Source organism: Sphaerodactylus townsendi, linkage group LG04, assembly GCF_021028975.2.
Source record: "Sphaerodactylus townsendi isolate TG3544 linkage group LG04, MPM_Stown_v2.3, whole genome shotgun sequence".
Taxonomy (NCBI): Eukaryota; Metazoa; Chordata; class Lepidosauria; order Squamata; family Sphaerodactylidae; genus Sphaerodactylus; species Sphaerodactylus townsendi.
Window position 1 is genome coordinate 69,754,854 of NC_059428.1, and position 19,695 is coordinate 69,774,548.

At 43.3% G+C, this 19,695-nt stretch overlaps 1 protein-coding gene across 1 annotated transcript in view; it reads left to right on the forward strand.

Moving 5' to 3' along the window:
• Window positions 1–3,977: 3,977 nt before the first annotated feature.
• BACE2 (beta-secretase 2) overlaps window positions 3,978–19,695 on the forward strand; it is a 59,968-nt gene continuing 44,250 nt past the window's right edge. The window contains exon 1 of the mRNA XM_048494231.1: window positions 3,978–4,887. Coding sequence (XP_048350188.1) covers window positions 4,582–4,887 — 306 coding nt within the window. The 5' untranslated portion in view covers window positions 3,978–4,581. The remainder of the gene's footprint in view (window positions 4,888–19,695) is intronic.

The window sequence follows — 19,695 nt, forward strand, 5'->3', positions numbered from 1 at the left end:
TTTTGCTTGTCTGGATCATGTCCTTGAATTGAAGAGAAATGTGCAATAAAAATGATGATCCTTCCTAAATTTCATTTTTTCAACTTTTCTTGATTCATATATCTGATGCACTCTTGAAAAATAGCAACAGTGTAAAACAAAATGCAAGCAAGAATGATCTATACAGCAAAAACAAAATCATTTCAAGAAGCTCTAAAGAGGAAAAACTAAGAATACCAAACCTAAAAAGTATTTTTAGAAATTCTAGTTTAGATTATTACTGCATAGGAATGAACTTCTAAAAGAGTGTTACTGGGGGGAAACTGAGCAGCACATTTTGCATTGAGATCCTATGGGGGGAGGGGGAAGGGTCCTTAGATCTTATGGAATTGGATGGATATTCCCCGCCCACCCCCCCACCTCCAAGGAGGACTATTTTAATAAGCAACAGTGGAGCATTCTGAATTCATAGTATTCCACTCATACAAGTACCCTTCTGAAAGTTGACAAAAACACATTTTAACACAAAGCCCAAGAGACAGCTTTCTTGTGTAAATCTCTATTACTTGTCAAAATCAAATGCTCAAGAGAGTGGTTATTCTGATGGAAACCATCAAAATGCCATAAATAATAATGAAAACAATGACTTTTCTATTTTGTTCTAAATTCTCTTTCTTCTCTCATCAGTTTTCTTATCTTTTTTGTTAGTACACCTTTTGTCATTCTTTTGACTCTTTGCTTAGCCTTTCAATCAGCAGAGATGCTTCCTAAATGAGTAGCTCCAGTTGTGTTTAGGAAACACTGGTTGCTGGAAGTTCATAAAAATCTCACCAGATCCTTCAAGATTTTCTGCAGACTTGGTGAGCTTCTTTAAGGAGTCATTTGAAAAAGACAGACAGGTTTGTTGTTTTGTTGACAATGCTAGGGGTGAGTGTAGAACAGCTGGTGCATTCAGAGGTAAGTACTTTGGACTTTGGTGGGACACTCCAACACAAGAGTGCAGGATTGCAACCTGAGTCTCTTTTTCACAAGCATTTTGTCTGCCTGGAAGGAATCTTGAGGGCATTTATGTGGATGAGCATATGCTCTTCCTAATGACAAAAACAAAATAAAACACCATTTTGAAACCACACTCAAAAGTGTTTGGAGCACGAGTATGGAAACCTGCAAAACTGATTTAACCAGAGGGTAGGTTGGGGCACCAAAAAAAGTACATATAGTACAAGCAATAGCAACTTTCCAATATCGCTTCCAAGTCTCCGGGAAGAATTCAAGTATATAGTCTTATAATTACTATATTTTTCATGAACCAGACTATGCCCACTCTTTTAACAACTTTAAGAGTGGAAATATAAATGTTTTTCCTCGGGATGACTTGACTAATGTGGTGTGACCTGTTCAGAAAGGTACAATTAGTGAATAAAGAAGTATGTTGTTAGCCCCTGTGCTATTTTTAAAAGAAATGTTGCCATTAATGAACGAATTAGCTCTACACCAAATTAGACAAAACTATCTATCAGTTGCCAAGGTGAATCCATTATTAAACTATTTCTCTTAATATGTGTGTGTGTGATCCAGAGCATGTTTCAGTTTGTCTATCACAGTGATAATGGCATCTAGTGGACTTGCTTCAGTCCTTCAGCTCTGAAATTGTCTGACATTTCTCTTATCATTGTACTAGAAGATGAAATACTAATTATTCCTAGGGCTAAGAAAAGTATAAGCTTCTACATCTAAATTCAATTCTATATTGTTATTAATAGTCAATATTTTAAAACCGCTGCCCAACAGCGCAGTTTTAACAATGGCCAATGGCTTGGGTGTTCTTGTCAGCATGTAAGTGTTATTCTTTAATGCAAGAGTAAAACGGGGGGGGGGTGTGTAAGTGCAGAGCTCAAAGCATATAGAAGAAGAGGAGTAGTAGTTTGGATTTATATTCCCCCTTTTTCTCCTGTAAGGAGACTCAAAGAGGTTTATAATCTCCTTTCCTTTCCATTCCCACAACAAATGCTCTGTGAGGTGGGTGGGGCTGAAGGAGCTCCAAAGAACTGTGACTAGCTCAAGGTCACCCAGCTGGCATGTGTTGGAGAGCACAAGCTAATCTAGTTCACCAGACAAGCCTCCACAGCTCAAGTGGCAGAGCAGGGAATCAAACCCAGTTCTCCAGATTAGACTGCACCTGCTCTTAACCATTGCACCGTACTGACTGTCCTGACTAATCAGTCAGTTTTGACACATCTGGGAGATGTGGCTCCATGCCTCTTTTCTTTATATTGATTTATTTGACAAGACACACAACACATTATGGTGTTGGACAAGGATCCAGGAAACCTGGATTCAAATGCTCACTCTGCCATGAATCCTGAGCCAGTTACTGTCTCAGATACTTTCAGGCCTCACAGAGTTATTATACAGGCGAAATAGAAAACTATGTACACTGCCCTGAGTTCCTTTGAAGAAGGTTGAGCTAAGAATGTAATAGGTAACTACCCCTTTAGTATTTGACACCATCAACTTCCCATCTTTGCTTTGACTTTGCAAAGTTCTAGTCCCTAGTTCTCATCAGATGTTTACAAACAGTAAGCCATTTCTATTTGCAGAATTCTGTCCCTTTCAGAATACCAAAAAGCAGGAGTAACACTGAGCAATCCAGGATAGCGGCTATGTTTGAAAATGACAACCATTGTGTGCCAGAGTTACTCCATAGTAAGTACTTTGTAATTAACAGCCTCTATGAACTCAGGGTTAAAACTTCATAACTTTACATTTCCAAGGGTAAGAGTGGTGGAAAATGCTTGGCGTTCTTTAATATTTAATCTGCCTTCAGTAATTAACAGAATGGGTGGCTATGAACATTTAAAAACACTGCATTTAGTAGAGTATTTTTAGGACCACCTATTCAGGGAGGTGCATATTCTTCGGGAAAGTACAAATCCAGAAATGGCTTTTAATTTGGAATTGGAATAGGTGACTAGCCTGCATAACTCTCCTTGCTTGCAAAACAAATGGTAAATTACATGCAGACATACAACTTTAATAATTGGGTGAAGTGACACCAGCTTCCCTCACTTTCCTTCTTCATTCTATTTTGTTTGCTCCATTTCCCTCTCAGTTTCAAAACCTCCTGCCTAACAGACCAATAAACAAGGTTGAACAATACTCCTTCAGGAGCATCTCAGTATTTTTAAACCTTTATTCCACCAGTCCTCTAAGGAGTTCAAGGTGGCATATAGGGGACCTCTGCATTTTCTCATAAAAGCCTAAGAGGTAGATCAGGCTGACAGAAAGAGTGACTGGTTCAAAGTCCCCACTGAGTTTCACAGAACAGTGCCAGTCTGAATCCAAGTCTTCTAGCCCTACTCCGCACTGTCTCTGATGGTGTGTATCTTTAACATTTCCTGCTCCAGGTATATCCAGCAGTACTCAGACAGACAGCAGGTGAAGCTGTGGTTCAGCTAGTTGCTGTAGAGAAAAATGCTAGGTCTTTCCTTCAAAAAGAAGGTCCAGGAAACGGGTCTGCTGATGTGCAGTGGGGACCCTCAGTATCATTCAGAAATGAGAGGAATACACTCCTTTTCTCCCTGTTCAGAGCCATTTACATTAAGGGCTGCAGGGCAGGACACTGGTAGTTCTAGACTGGAGGTCTCTTCCTAAGCCTACGGTTTCAGCCTAGCTTTTTTAAAAAAAGCACAGATCTCCATATCCAGTTCCAGAACAGCACTGGGGGAGGGGGTGACTGCCTTAGCTGGTGACCACACATTGTATTCACACCAGCCCAGATTGGCATGGGGGAGGGGACAGATCTGAAGTGGGTTGGCCTAAGTGCCTGGACTGGTGAGCCCACAGCAGGGTGGAGTGGGTGCCTGGACTGGCAAGTCCGCAACTGGTGTGCCAGGCTAAACTGGGAATGGGGTGGCTGGACTGTTGGGCCCACAGTGGGGTGGATTGCCTGCCTAGACTAGTAGTCTTTGCCAGCCCAGATTGCAGGGTGGGAGGGAGGGGATTGCCTCCGCTAGTTCTTGGGTCAGACAAACTCTGTCAAGATCTGCTCTGGATCCGCTCCCCAGATAGTATACTTGCCACGCCTGCTTCTCTACGTGGTATCATTTTCTGGATAAAAGGTAATGATCCTGTGACCAACAGCTTCCAGCCTCTTCCACAAACAGAAGCGAACTACACAAAAGGAAGTGCTCTTTCTTTCCACGACGGGAGGGTTGTTTGTTGAGCGCCCTGTTAGGGACTTTTTCCTCCGGCCACTATCCTGCCCCGTCACATCCGTTGCAAGGCGGCTTGGTGGGGCTCAGCAAGTTGCCAATTGTTTGCCAGAGGAGGAGGAGGAGGAGGGCGGGCGACGACGACCAGCGGCACTGCAGGACGCGGCCGCTGCAACCGAGGGCGAAACTTTTCCTCGCTCTTTCTCGGTGCCGGCGAGCTTGGGAGTGGGCGCAGAAATGCCAGCAGGAGCCGATCCCGGGAGGGCGACATGAAGCCGGGCCGCCAGGGAGCCGTCGCCCTCCTCCTCCTCCTCCTCCCCCACGGCTGCTCCGGGAAACTCTTCCTTTCTCGCCGGGAGGCCGGAGTTTAGGCGCCGGTGCAGCCGAGATGGGCCAGGCGCGGGCAGCGGGCTGCCTGCTGGTCTTGGCCGCCGTGGCCTGCGGGCTCTGCGGGGCTCGCTTCGTCTTCCCCCTGCGAGTGTCTCCTGCCGTCGCCCCCGACGGCTCCCTGGCCCCCACCCCGGTGCTGCTGAAGCCGGCAGTCAGGACCGGGGACAGCCAAGAGGCGGGCAGCTTAGCCTTAGCCGCGGAGCCCGGCGGCGCCGTCAACTTCGTGGCCATGGTGGACAATCTGCAGGGAGACTCCGGACGCGGCTACTACCTGGAGATGCTCCTGGGGAGCCCGGCGCAGAAGGTAGGGGCAGCCCCGGCCGCTGGTGGGAGGGGGGCAGTGGCGAGAAGAAAGGAGAGGGCGTGCAAAACATCGGACGGATCCTCCAGCACTGGGGGAACTTGCTCGCGAGGATGGCCCGGTGATGAAGGAGTAGATCATTTGCCCCACTCGCCTTCGTCCCATGCTGTGGGTGTGAGCCCCTGCAAAATGCAACCGTGGAAGGGACACAGCCTTGTTGGGTCAGGCGTTACCTCTGCCTAGTCCAGTATTTGTTTTTTGTTTTTTTGCCCGTCCCAATGTAACTCTTTCCACTCAGCGTAGTGGTTAAGAGCAGTGGACTCTAATCTGGAGAATGGTTTTGATTCCTCACTCCTCCACGTGAGCAGTGGAGCTTTATCTGGTGAACTGGATTTGTTTCCTGCTCCTACACATGAAACCTGCTGGGTGACCTTAGGCTAGTCACAGTTCTTCGGAACTCTCGCAGCCCCACCTATCTCACAAGATGTCTGTTGTGGGGAGAGGAAGGGAAAGGAGTTTGTAAGACACCTTGAGTCTCCTTATGGAGAGAAAAGCAGGGTATGAAAACCAGCTATTCTGGGGAAAAAGAGCTAAGTTAATTCGGGGCTGTCCCCTGTCACTTGCAAGATGATCTCCCTCCCTCCACCCCCAGCAAATTCCCCAATAGCCCTTTGCAGACATTCTTGTGGTCGGTATAATGAATTACTAAGGGGGGGGGGGGTTGATTCTGTGCACAAGGTCCTATAAAAACATAAAGGACAGAATCAGCTGGCAGGGGACATTTCCTGTATTCAGTGGTGATTTTCTTCATTTTGAAACTGTCTTGAGGTTGGTGGTCGTTACAAATTAATCCCAGTAAAATATGAATGAGGGTCCACGTACTTCCTTGAAGGGATGCAAAAACTGCTGCTTTTCTTTGTTTGTTTATGAGCAACTGTGCATCTGCCCCCAGAATGTTCTTTCAGGTTTGAGTGAAGTCAGTGGCTGAGCATAACACCTACAAGTATACTTTTCCCATGAATGCTGTTTGGATCACAAGGCAGTATTTTGAAATGATGTAGATTTTGCTGTTGTTTATTTCTATCACTCTGCAAATGTTAAGCAGGACTGCTTTTGTATTCCTTCTTAATAAGGCCACCATATGGACTTTCGTTCCTAGACTACATTCCCCTTGTGTGTTTATAGGTTGCCATTCCATTATGTGCTCCTGTAGCTTTCACATTTGCACAAAAATTGAGCTTTTGATCTGGGTTCTTAAAGTCTAAGGTAAGCTCAAGCAGTTGCTAGCCATTCATCCTTGACACACTTGTGTTTCTGTAATGCTGAGACAAAGTCTGTGCAGGCCATGATTCCATCTATAGGCCGATTATGGTGTATATCCCCATTCTATCCAGTATATATTTGAGACCCACTTCCGTTTCTGAATGGGTTTGAAGCTCATTCTGAAGGTGTGCTACACCTGTCAGTTGCATTTTCAAACCAGCTCTTTTTTCAGTTGTATGGACTGATGTTGCCAGAAGCCAACATACCATGTTTTCTAACATATCATCTAAGGATTGTGGAAGTAATACATATAGAAGACTTCAGATACTTTGGATAAATACTGAATGGCAGTATTACTTTGTGAATGGCATTTTGTTCCTTTCCACCGTTTTCTAGCGGATCTTAGAGCAGTCATGGAGCCTCACCTGCTGCACTGCAAGCCCTTTACAGCCACTTGATTTGGTTTATTGGGGGGGGGGGGCTGCATTTTGGAACAGCATTCTGCTAGTGCAAAGACTGCCTCCCTCCTGCCTGAGTTTGCATGTGTGCTGAAAGGAATAGTAGGAAAATAGGTTAGGTCACTCAGCAGCAGTGAGGATTCCTTTTCAGCATGGGCAAGTTCAGGTACTTGGGCTCATCCTGTTGATGACTGTGGTGCCCTGTGACTTCCTGCCATGTGATTGCAGCTCATTGAGTTCAGCGTTGCAACCCAGCTTACATATAGATCAGGTATATGGAAAAGTTCCACAACCGGCCTGGTGAGATCTCCTGCTGTTATTGTTCCACAAAATCTGTAAAACAGGACTGTTCAGAAGGGCAGTATTATGAAGGGGGTTGTAGTTTTAATGTCTGTGACAACTGTAGGTAATTCTTATTATATTGTTTATTGTGTCATACTTTTTATTTTATTGTCTTCTAATTTGAGTCTGTCTCAGTAAGAAAGGTAGACTATAAATGTAGGAAAGAAAGGATGAAAGAAATGCCATTAGCACATTCAGCCTGGGTCCTTCCCACCGCTGTTAATCCACCTGGTTCTGTGCCTAAGGAAACGATGAACCACACTCTCCTTTTTTATGTGCTGCAAGTGCCATTGGTTTCTTTGCTCTGGGGAGCCAACAGTGAGGGTGACCAAGAACTTCTGGTTTAGGAGCTATACATACTGGCAAGGCAGACAAGCTGGTCATTTAGATAAAATAAATCTGTCATCTTTATCTCTTCCCCCAAGCTTTTTCAGATACATTGATGTAACACAGTGATTCCCAACCTGAGGTGCTTGTACCCCCAGGAGTACACACCACAGTGTTTTGGGGTATGGAAAAAATTATGTAATGGGTTTGCTAATATAGGGGTACAATTTTAAGGAAATGGGTTGCCAAGGGGTTTGTGAGTGAAAAAAGGTTTGGAACCACTGATGTAACATGTTAGTGTCAGAATGATGTGGTTGGCCAGTGCATGAGCACTTTTAATGCATAAATGTTAAACAAAACAACTTTCTAAAATGGTCATCATGATTATATGCCACTTTGCCTGACCGCTGAAGCTCTTTGTAAGTTGCAGGTCTCTAAATGGAAACAAAAAGACTAGGTGAGTGTAGGGTTGAGATGGATTAGTGAAACTGTGGTGCCACAGTAAGTGGTAAACTTTTGAATTCCTTACTGCACTTGCTAGCTACATAAAGAAATATGTATTCTGCAGTAGTCAGTTACAGCTTGCTTAAATGTGAGCATAGGTTTCTGAGCATTGTATAAACGGGGGGAGGGGTGTTCCTTGGAACGTATTGTCTCTGTGCTTTCTGCTGCTATTCAGTTTCTTGAGCAATAAACTGATGGGAAAGAGAGAGGACAGGATAATAGCAGGGGAAATCAGGGTATACATTATTTTACACCAGTGAAGTTTAAGTTGCATCCTCAATACCTGCAGTTCCTAGAAAAACTGCTTGGAGCATTATAACAGTTTTACATTTTATAAAAGAAGATCGTGGTATGCTATCATGATAAATGCCTGGTTGCTTTTTAAAACGTTATTTTTTATTATTACAGTTTAACGCTACTTTATTCCAACAACCTCAGAATAGCAGTCATCATTATCTTCACCATTTTATCCTCGCAACAATCCAGTGAGGTAGGCCAGGCTGAGAAAAGAGTGACTGGCCAAAGGCTAGCTGGTGAGTTACATAGCCAAGTGGGGACCTGAACATGGGTTTCCTTGAACTTACTCTAATGACTACAACACAGAGACTCTCTTACATTCACTTTCCCTCAAATACTGCATTAAGGTTTAGCTCTCTGTCAGGTTGCAGTCCTGGATCTACAGGTCTGGAGGTTTGTTCCAGACATTAACTAGGAGACCTTTGGAAACATGTAGTATACCTCTTTCCTGTAGGGTTTAGTTCTGTTAATGGTCCAAGTTAAGAACATGTTTACATTGGAAAGAACATGTTTACATTACATCAGAATACTTCAAAAAGCACTCTAACAATTTTGTTGGCATTCTGCAGTCTTGGTACTAGATTATAATTGTAAGGTTCTCTCATCCATGACAAGTAGTCTTAAAAATGGTTTAGATTTATGACTCCACAGTTCTTATCTAGCCAGGCTACATGAGGATTTATAAGGCATGCATTTAAACAAACACTGAAACTGAATTCCAGTTGAAGAACTTTAACTTGATCCCAATCTACAAACAGAAGAATTGCTTTCGCTTTTGGTAAAGTGAGGCTATTTTTAAAATATATATATTATGTAGCCAGATCAGATGAACATTATTGTTGGGAAAATATGGAATAAATTGAAAAGACTTAGAAAGAGAGCAAGGTTCACTTTCCATATGACTACATTCGTTTCCTGTTCTTCTAGTGTTTTGGCTAGAGATGGGGGAAAAACAAAATACACAGCAACGCATAATTCTTTATCATTGTCCTCATAAGTAGTGGTATCTGAAAATAATATATTCTTCTTTTCCTTCATCTCTGTAATTCTTGGTAATATTTGACACACTGAGCAAGTGAAAATGGCAAGAGTTTACTTAAAAAGCCATCCTAAGAAGAGTTACACCCTTCAGAGAAGGATGTAACTGCTAAAAATTTATTGAACTATTATGTTAACATTCACCTTGTCTACACCGGAGGAATCATGGACTGTACCACTTTAGACTGCAAGTGGGGAATATCATTTTTAAATACCAAAGTAATTTTTACCCCTCCTAGAACACACCCAGCTGGGCTCCAGCAGGTCAGTTGACACCCCAAGTGGGGTATCAAAAAAGGAGTCTGTGCAGAAAGAAAAGGAAATGATGCCTCACTGGAGGAACTGCTATTAACAGCAGCAGCAGGGCAGTGCCTTTGAATACAAGCCATTATCTCCTTGTTACTATGAGGCTCTTCCAGTGGCGTATTTGCCTAAGGACATGGTTCCCAGGCACCCCCAGTGGAGGGCGCAAAAATTGCAGGTTCTTTTATGTTTTTTTGGTATTTTTTACTGTTTTCCAGTTTTTGGCCTGCAGGGGACGCAGTTTTTAGGCTAGAAGCATTAAAATTTCAGGGATTTTTCAGGAGACCCTCCTGAAGATACCACCCACGTTAGGTGAGGTTTGGTTCAGGGGATCCAAAATTATGGACTTCCAAAAAGGGTGACCCAATCCCCTCTTGTTTCCAATGGGAGCTAATAGGAGATGGGGGCTACAACTTTGAGAGCCCATAACTTTAGACCCCCTGAACCAAATTTCACCAAACCTGGGTGGTATCATCAAGAGAGTCTCCTAAAGATACCCTGAAAGTTTGGTGCTGCTACCTTAACAATTGCACCCCTGACAGCAGGCACCCTCTAGATTCTCCTTTTAAAGCCACCCCCTTCGGCATGGACTTAAAGGGAGAATGTGAGGTCCGCAGTTTAAACATTGAAAGTGATGCTGTTTCAGGGTGGGAGATAATCCACCCCAAAACAGCATCACTTTCAATGTTGTTTTAACACTGGGGACCCCAGATTCTCCCTTTAAGATGGATTTAAAAGAAGAATCTGGGCTCCCTAGTTTAAACACTATTGAAAGTGATGCTGTTTGGTGGTGGATTCCACTGGAGGTGTTTTGTGAGAGATGATGCTGACATTTGTTTGGTAAATGTTTTGCTGGGGGTGATTTGTTAGAGATTTACATGCTTAATACCCACTTGCACTGGCTTGGAGCTGTTCCTCAGGCTAACAACCTACCTCATAGGACAAAATTAGGAAAGAGAGTTGGTGGGGAGAAATCCATGTATGTTTTGCTGGGGGTGGGAGGTGTTTTGTGATGTGTTTGTTTGGTCATGGTGGGGGAGAGTGGCCGCCCATACGGGGGAGGGCAAACTCAGATTTTTGTCCCCGGGCTCCAGTTTGCCTAGATACACCTCTGGGCTCTTCCCTCACCAGAATTGTCCCCAGCATTTAGATGTTGCACTGCTTTACTTCCCTGGGGTCTCCTCAGGCCTCAGAATAAGAAAGGAAGGCACATGGTTACAACCTTTAAATTCTCCCTCTTTTTCCTTGAGCAGTGTTCCTGAAGAGGCCCAACACACTCCTTTTTTCCACCCCTCCTTGGCCTGGTTGAGAAACTGTCATTTACACTTCCTCTCCCTATCAGGGATCCACAGCCCACCTCCCTGATCCCAACCCTACAGCCTGAACCATTATCTGGGTCACTTCCTCCAGTCTTCTCCTTCATCCTTAATGACTCTCCCCTTTTCTCTCATTGGCCAGTTCCTGTGAGACCTTCAGCTAGACTTTCCTCTCTGCCAGGGAGGCCTTTATCTGGACCTTCCTTTGAGGTACTTGCATGAGTGGGCTCCTTCTGTGCATCACCCTGGCTGGCACTAAGAGATTATGTCATCAGCTGAGGCCTGACACTTTGGGGTCCAGGAGGGAGGTGGCAAGACCCACACTCAGTTGCCTCAGGTACCTGCTGCCTGGGATCCCATCCTGTTGGTTCTGGCTGAAGCTTTGGCAAAGTCCCCAGCTTTGCTGCAAGTGCCTTGGCCAAGGATGGGCCAGGTGCTGGCCCAGGCAATTATGTATATGGAGCTCAGGTTGAGACATGGCCAAAGGCTAAACTGGCTCAGTTCCGACAGAGGTGATTGTATTGGGTAGGTTAATCAAGATACAATCAGCTCCATGAGAACTGGGCCAGGGTAGGTTAACCCCCTGGTATTCTTTGCCGTGTGTTTTGATATATATTTACAGTGAACTTCTAGGTTTTTAAAGATGGCCTGGGTAATTATGCTAAGAATTTCTAATAGTATTATTTTTTGTGTCTGCTGATCTGAACTAACCCTTCCTTACAGGGCCAGAGCGAGGGGGAACTGCGCCCGGGGCACACGTGCACCCTGTGCCCCCGCCACACCCCAGAATGCCCCCGCACCAGCGCATGCCCAGTGCATCGTGCACCCCATCCCCATCCCTTGGCGCTACGCCACTGCTTCCTTATGTTAACTGCTTTATTATGCTTTACTGAGTGATTTGTAAATAACTTTCTGAGTTGTCCCAAGTTCGGATCAAATTTATCTATTCTTAATGCTGATTTAAGGATGTTATTGAAAGATGCCGCACCTCACATGAGTTCCTATTAGATTCTATTAGAGTATAAAAACATCCTATTAGAGTATAAAAATGAACCATACCTTTTCTGAAATGAAAGGATCCCTTAACCTAGACAGAGGTGGGGACCACAGGCTATCAGGCCCAGCATTTTGGGATTGTCCTGTAGCATCTGGATTCGTAGATTATGGGCCCCAACCTTATCTGAGTTAAGAAGTCTCCTTGTTAAGGTTGTCACCAACTGGTGAATGGAGCCTCAATAAGAAACACGGGAATTTCCAAGAACTTGTCAGTTGGGAAAGAAGTCTTACCCTTATCTGGACTTGCTGCATCTCTTGATCTGGAGTTCAACCCATGATTGTATTACTCTGTGATCACTATTAATCTGTATTATTTATTATGCCAATAAAAGGTTTGATGGTTTATCTGGAGTTTTACCATCCGATGACATGCTAATTGCTGTGTCTAATCACTTTTGGAGTGGTGAGATTTGTGAATCTGGCTATAGTTGTACTAGCACAACCTTGTTGGGATAGATTTGGGACATTGTGAAACAGTGTCAAAAATTGCCTGTATGAAGAAGGTTGCTAAATAAGCTAGTCTGTAATATTTGTTTAACCTGAAGATGGCAAAAATGAAACTTGGTGAAGCTAGTGTGTGCATTGGGGGCAGTTTGAAGACTTAACTGCAGATCTGTAATTGTCATTCAGACATAAAAGCTGTGCTGTGTTTCTGCCAGTTAATGGAGTTGAGCTGTTGCTCAGAGTCAGAGCTTATGCTGTGCAGGCAAGAGGCCCAGCTTCATCCCCTGTCATCTCTAGTTAAAACAACTGGGTACAAGTGCTACGAAAAGCTCTTCTGTGCCTGAGTCTCTGGAGAGTCACTGCATGTAGACAGTGCCGAACTAGACGAACTGCTCTGACTCTCTACATGGCAGTTTCCGAAGAGTAACCTTATGAATTTAAAATGGCAGGGTGTGTTTTCTGTGCAGCTTTATGACCATTCCACATAGTCTTCCAAACTCTGTTTAAATGGGATCATAAGGTAGACATCTCACCATCAAGAACTGAGCTAAGTTGAGATTGCATCCAGGGGCTTCCTGGTTCACTGGTCTCATTCTTACACTACACCAGAGGCGTACTTAGGCAAACTGGAGCCATGGGCAAAACCTGAGTTTGACGCCCCCCCCATGGGTGGCCACCCTCTCCCACCGTGACCAAACAATGATTTTTTTTCACCAGGTCATTTCAAAGTCACCATCACATTATAGAACATCCCCCAACTCACAAATCTGAACACAGCAATGGGCCATGCCACACAGCAGAAATAATTTTTGGAAAACATTTTCAAAATGCTTTCAAAATGTTTTATTACTGCTATGGAAACACTTTATGGTGTTGTATCCAGTCCCCCCAATTGGGGGAAACAGCATCACTTTCAATTTTATTTAAACTGGGGACCCCAGATTCTCCCTTTGAGGTAGATTTAAAAGGAGAATCTGGCCTCCCTAGTTTAAACAAGTGATGCTGGAATCCACTGCCAAACAGCATCATTTTCAATGGTGTTTAAACTAGAGAGCCCAGATTCTCCTTTTCAATCCACCTTAAAGGGAGAATCTGGGGTCCCCAGTTTAAACAACATTGAAAGTGATGCTATTTTGGGGTAGATTCTCCCCCACCCTGAAACAGCATCACTTTCAATATTAAAACTGGGGACCTCAGATTCTCCCTTTAAATCCATGCCAAAGGGGGTGGATCTAATAATAATTATAGTAATAATAACCTTTATTAGGCATTGATAGAATAAAAGAAAGAAAGAAAACAAGCATTGGCAGGAAGGAAGTGGATTTAAAAAGAGAATCTGGGGAAATTTAGGGGGTGCCTGTTGTCAGGGGTGCAATTATTAAGATAGCAGCACCAAAATTTCAGAGTATGTTTGTGAGACCCTACTGATCATGCCACCCAGGTTTGGTGAAGTTTGGTTCAGGGGGTCCAAAGTTATGGACCCTCAAAGGTGTAGCCCCCATCTCCTATTAGCTCCCATTGGAAACAATGGGCGATGGGGCACTCCCTTTGGGAGTCCATAACTTTGGACTCCATAAGCCAAATCTCACCAAACCTGGATCATATCATCAGGAGAGTCCCCTGAAAAGTCCGTGTAATTTTGGTGCTACTAGCCTAAAATCTGCGTCCCCTGCAGGCCAAAAACAGAAAAAACACTGAAAATACAAAATCCCCCACAAACGAACCTGCATTTTTGTCGCCCACCACAAAGTGGCGCCCTGGGCAGCTGCCCACTTTGCCCAATGTGAGGAGCGCCTCTTCACTACACCAGCAGTACTTCAGTTTTGCAGCAGTTGTTGGGAGAGACCAAGAAAGGATGCCCTGACCTGGATAGCCCAGGCTAGCCTGATCTCATCAGATCTTTGACACTAAGCAGGGTTAGCCCTCGTAAATGCTTGGATGAGAGACCACCAAGGAACATGAGGATTGCTATGTCTCTTGCCTGGAAGACCCCATGGGGCCACGATAAATTGACTGTGACATAATGGCACTTTCCAGAACCAAAGAGGAAGACCTTTGCTAAATAAAGGATTTGTGCAGAGTTGTTCTTTATTTCTCAGTGGTTTAATGTATGCTAAGCCATCGAAACACGTCATAGTACTTTTTGTTTGGTATCTTTCCGATCGTTGCTTGAATAGGGATCTTGCATCCTTTCTTGGATTAAAACTGTGTAAATTGTTCATCATTTATTAGGTTAAAGTATTTCATTTTAGGAAAAGTATTTTAAAATGGAAGTTTCCTATTTTAAAAAATAACCTGATTGTAATCAGAACCTAGTTGAAAACCTCCATATTTTGAAAGATTGTGTGAATATGTATTTACTTCTTAGAAAAGTTGTGAAGGCTTGGCTTTTTCCTCTGTGTCATGGGATCTCATGTGAGTAAGTGATGCAAGAAGAGTAGTCAGATGATGAGGATTAAGTATGTAATCCTCAAAGTGCTCCAGTGTCTTAAATCTAGGTGAAACAAATGGAGGTTGTTCCGGAGAAGTATTTGAAGAATGGAGTCTTATTTCCTGAAAGCCTTCTTTTCATCTTTTTAAAAAAGCTGTTAGTTCCTTGCAGTCTGTAACTGGTAATTGTAGGAAGGCATCCATGAAGACCGTGAGAGGTCAGATGGAAGAAAAATATTTTGTTCTGGTTTCTCTCCATTGCTTAAAACCTGATGGCAATAAACATTTGAGCTTATCTAACAGCCCAATCCAAAGTGGTGTGTGTGTGTGAAAAGGGTTGTGGAAGTCACAGGACCCTGCGCCAGCAGAAATGCCCTCCCCAGGGCACTTACCCTGGCTGAAGGGTAAATCTGCTGGCGAGTGGCTGCTGTGGCCTCACGGGATATTCCAACATGGCACCGAGTACTACCTCAACACCCCAGCATGACTGCTAGCCCCAAGGAGCACATAGGTCTAATCTACTTGAAATTTGGGGGTTATTTAAAGGACAGGAAACAGTAACTCTGATGCTATTTTGGTCACTATATCTTCAAAAACGACCACTCCACAACCACCTGGAAAGTTTAATCATAGGAATAATAAACCCAAAAAGTTTGGATTCCCCCCCCCCCCCCCCCCATCTAAATGTCAGTAATGGAATATCAAGCATACCAATATTTTTAGGTCAAAATCCAAAAAATATGACTTCTTTTTTGCACATCCTTCCTGTGGCATTACATTAATGTAGCAAACCAACAAGTACATTAAATTGGTACAATGGTACAGGATTGTATAATTGGTATAGTGAGGAGACATGCAAGACACATATGGAAGGAAACAGGAGGGAACATGGGAAGTGGAGGGAGGAAGGTGGGAGGTGAAACATGGGAATAGTGACCTAAGCACAATGTGGTTTATGTCCCTGGAGCCAAGGACCCTACCTTTCTGCTCTTTTACCAATATGTTCCAAACCAAAGCATGAATATCACATCTGAAAAGTCCTCATAGAACAGCTGTACTATTGTGCAACTTGCTGATACAGTCTATCCCATTGAAAACATCAGCTGGGAGAACCGTGAGCAGAAATTTCACCCACCAAGTCATTAGAGATGATCATTAAACTTCTGTGGTGCTACTTGCTTTACACTAGACAGCTTGCTTGCTGAGGTGATATACTATGCAGGATTAACACCTTGAAAATGGGCACCCCATGTAATAAAACTTGTTGTTTGTAATTTTGATGGATTATAGCATTGTTACCAATGTGTGTATTTTTCACAAGTCAAATGATAAGGCTGTCTGAGGCAAATTATTTGAGTTTTGTTGATATATAATCCATGGTGTGGCTTCTCAGTTTCATGTGCTTTAATCTATCCTACTTTGCATGCTTCTGTGACTTGTTAACTTCCTTGAGCCACAAGAAAGGCAGGATATAAATACTGTAATAAATATAAGTAAACTAGCGTACCCGGCCATGCATTGCTGTGGTGTGTTTCCCAGCGGCAGCCGGGGCAGTTCCTCGTCGCGTCACTTCGGCTGTGGGTTCCTCAGGTGGCGGGTGGCTGAGCTGTTAGCCCCCCCCCGCCCCCCGTCCCAGCCCCAGTGTGCTCAGGGGTGGGATGGGGCGCAATCGGCTGGTCCGTGGCTTCTTTCGATGGCTGCTGGCCTGGCTTCCTCCTTCCGGGCCATCATTTGCGCCTGGTCCCGGTGCCGGCACGCTGGCTGTCTTCAAGGCTTTTGAGGTGAGGCGCATGTGCACAGATCCACACCCCTAGAGGTAGAGGCAATGGTACACACCCTCAAGCTCCAGGTATGATTAGATACAGAGAAAACATGCGCTTTGCATGGATGAGAACGCGGTCCCTAGGGAATTTCAGAGGCGTTTGCTCCAATGAAGTTTCCCTAGAAGTTAGAGAGCATGAAGCTACTTTCGAATCCGTAATGGTTAAAAGCTTTTATATATCCATATAGATAAGGAACAGCTTCCTATGATGGAGAAATGGGTTTTGTGTTAGCAGGGAATGCCAAGGTCATAGAGGATGCAAAGATGAAATCGGGTTTCCGATGATCCATAGATAAGTAGAAATCTAGGAATACTGACAATATCTGAATTTGCTGTATCTGCAGTTGGTGAATTACCAGTTTATCCTTTCCATGGCTACCTTGCAGTGCCCCTTTTCTCTTTTTAAAAGCATAATGGTTTCAGAAGGGCTCTGGTGACTTTCTTCTTTCTCAATCACTAAGAAGATCAGTACTGCTATACAGAGGTGGGATTCAGCCAGTTCGGCCCGGTTTGGCCAAACCGGTTGTTAAAAGCCCCCTCGCTCCTCTTACTGTGGGAGAGGGAGTGACGATGAAGCTTTTAGCACCAGCCCAGGGTGGGGAGGAGAGCTCCGGTGGCTGTAGCCCTGCTGGAAGTCGCCCAGGCCTCCCAGCCGCTACTCTAACCCATGACCTGCTGGCAGTGGCCTTCCCGCGACCTGCCAGCAGTGGCCACAGCCTTGCATTCATTCCTGCTGGTTAGGTTTCACATAGAAAGTTTTGTACACAGAACATTCTTGGCCTGCCATCTTCTCAGAAGCACCTTTTTCACTGTTGGCGAGTGTTTCATCTTCTATTCCTGGGAATTATTTAGAAACATATTTTGATTTATAATTATGCATATATTTAATGTATTTGTAAAGTAAACTACCTTCTTGCCCTGCTTTTCAAATGATCCTTTTAATATTAAATTATTTGCATGCTTAACTTATAAAGTCACTTATTACATATGTTCCTTTTTATGCTTTTTTGTTTCTTCTCTGTCATTCATCATCTTTGTTTCCCATACCCTAGTACTTTTCAGAATTCTTTTGAAATTCCAGTTACATTAGGAAAATACTCCCACAATGTGATAAAACTAGCTGTCAGATGGGAAAATGTGCAGAAGCAAATGTAAAAACCAAAATGGAATTCCAGTTACTCACTCAATAATTAGTGTCAAAAAATGTGCCATAATCAGAGCTTCTTGTCCTAAGGAACCCTTGTCCTGATGATGATCATTTTATCTTTCAGTATTTCTTTTGAATATTTAATTCAGCTGTATTCATTTTTTTAAAAAAATCCTTTGCTTGTTCACTGAGATTTTGACAAGTAAAAATAGCTGATCTGGTTATATGCAGCTAAATTGTCTCCTGATTATCTGCACAAGTTGCTATCAAGTTTAGAGAATGTCATTCATATGCAATACACATTGTGCAACTTTAAGTAGAGTTCCACCATTCTAACTTAAGAACCTTAGAAGGGTGTAATTTTGATTAGAATTTTACTGTTGCAGTGCTGTGCTGCAAACACTTTTCTGGAAGTAAGTCCCATTGGACAGACCAGAATAGGATTCCGAGTAGACCTGATTACAATGATGTGGATTATCCAGGATAATTTTCTGATTTAAATTTATATACATAATTTAAATATTTTTAAAATGTTAGCAAAATTTAAAGGACATTAGCAAAAGGAAGCAAATAAACTATGTACAAGCCTGGGCCATGTTCAAGCACTGTGATTTGTTCATGCTTCAAATCCCACATTTATCCCATCTAACACGATTGATTTGTGGCCAAACAGTCCTGACAACTATATATAAACAGAATATATGTGGGGCAGAAATTTTCAACATGAAAATTAATGGATCAAAAAAATTTCTGCTACACATTACTACTTGCTTAGAATTCCTTAGTACAACAAAAACAAAACTTGAAGCTTATTCTGAGTAATGATTCCCTCCCACCCTACCCTTTTTGATGGTGCTATACGTACATCCACTTAAATTCCATAGAAGACAGGTGAGATAAAGAAGCAAGAAGTTAGAAAGTATTAATTTGGACAGGCTTTTCTCATGTACTCAGGGTTTGGTTCTATATTTTTTGAAGGGGGGCCAAAGGACAACATGATGCCCCTCATTTATTATATTAATATTTAAGTATATACTTGTAAAGAGGTTGCTCTGGATACAGTATCAGGCAGATTCACACTAGTCTGACAAGGGCCTTTGATCTCTGGATAGGAAACCAGAAGGCTTTGAATAAATTACCCAAAAGGAAGCTAGAGGCCAAATGGTACAACAACTCTTTTAAAAATTATGTTGACCTGTATGTAATGAAGAAATGCACTTTTACATTACTTTATGTATATGTAATGTATGAATATTCTCTCAACTTCTCTGTACATATAAAAACCCAAGAAGAAAGTTTTTCAGGGTCATCTTTTTCTGAACATTGTAAAAATACAGCACACACAATTTTGACATAGGAAACATCAAACACACCTCACACTTCGTCGCCTTATAAAATACAGCCCACGAGAAACTTTATCTGGTCATTCTCCACTAGAATCTAAAATGACTAAACTGAAGCTACTGGACAAGACTGGAACCTACTGGACAAGATTGGAAAAGACAATAATGCTAGAAAAGATTGAAGACAGTAGAAAAAGAAAGAAAAGGAGCATGAGATAATGAGCATGTAGGAAGCGATAACCGTCAGTGTGCATGACCTAAGCAAGGCTGTTAACAAGAGGCTGTGTGGGAGGTAACTGATTCATAAAAACTTGATGTCATAATATACATGTTAGCAGGTTCTCCAGTCTTGTCTCTCCACCACCACCACCCCCCCAAAGACTTTCCTAAGGTATAAAATTAGGTTGTTTGGGGAGACCTAGTTTTTTTAATGAGAGGGCAAGTCTACTTGTGGCATTTGTCGAAGCCAAGCACAACACAGCTCCCAGTTTTAAAAGCAGAGGCAGAAGGGAAGAGGTAAAAAAAAAAAGAGCCACCATCTCCCCCTCCACCCCATTCAACTCCAGGCTTTTCCAGGGCTTGCAGTGCCTCAGCAGAGCAGGAGGCAGTGGGTGGGAAAGAGGGGCACATTAGACATTATTAACTGTTAACAATCCTCCCCATGTGAGTGTTTAGAATGCATCCTTAACCCCCAGAAGTCTTGCATGGCCAAAGCCTGCCA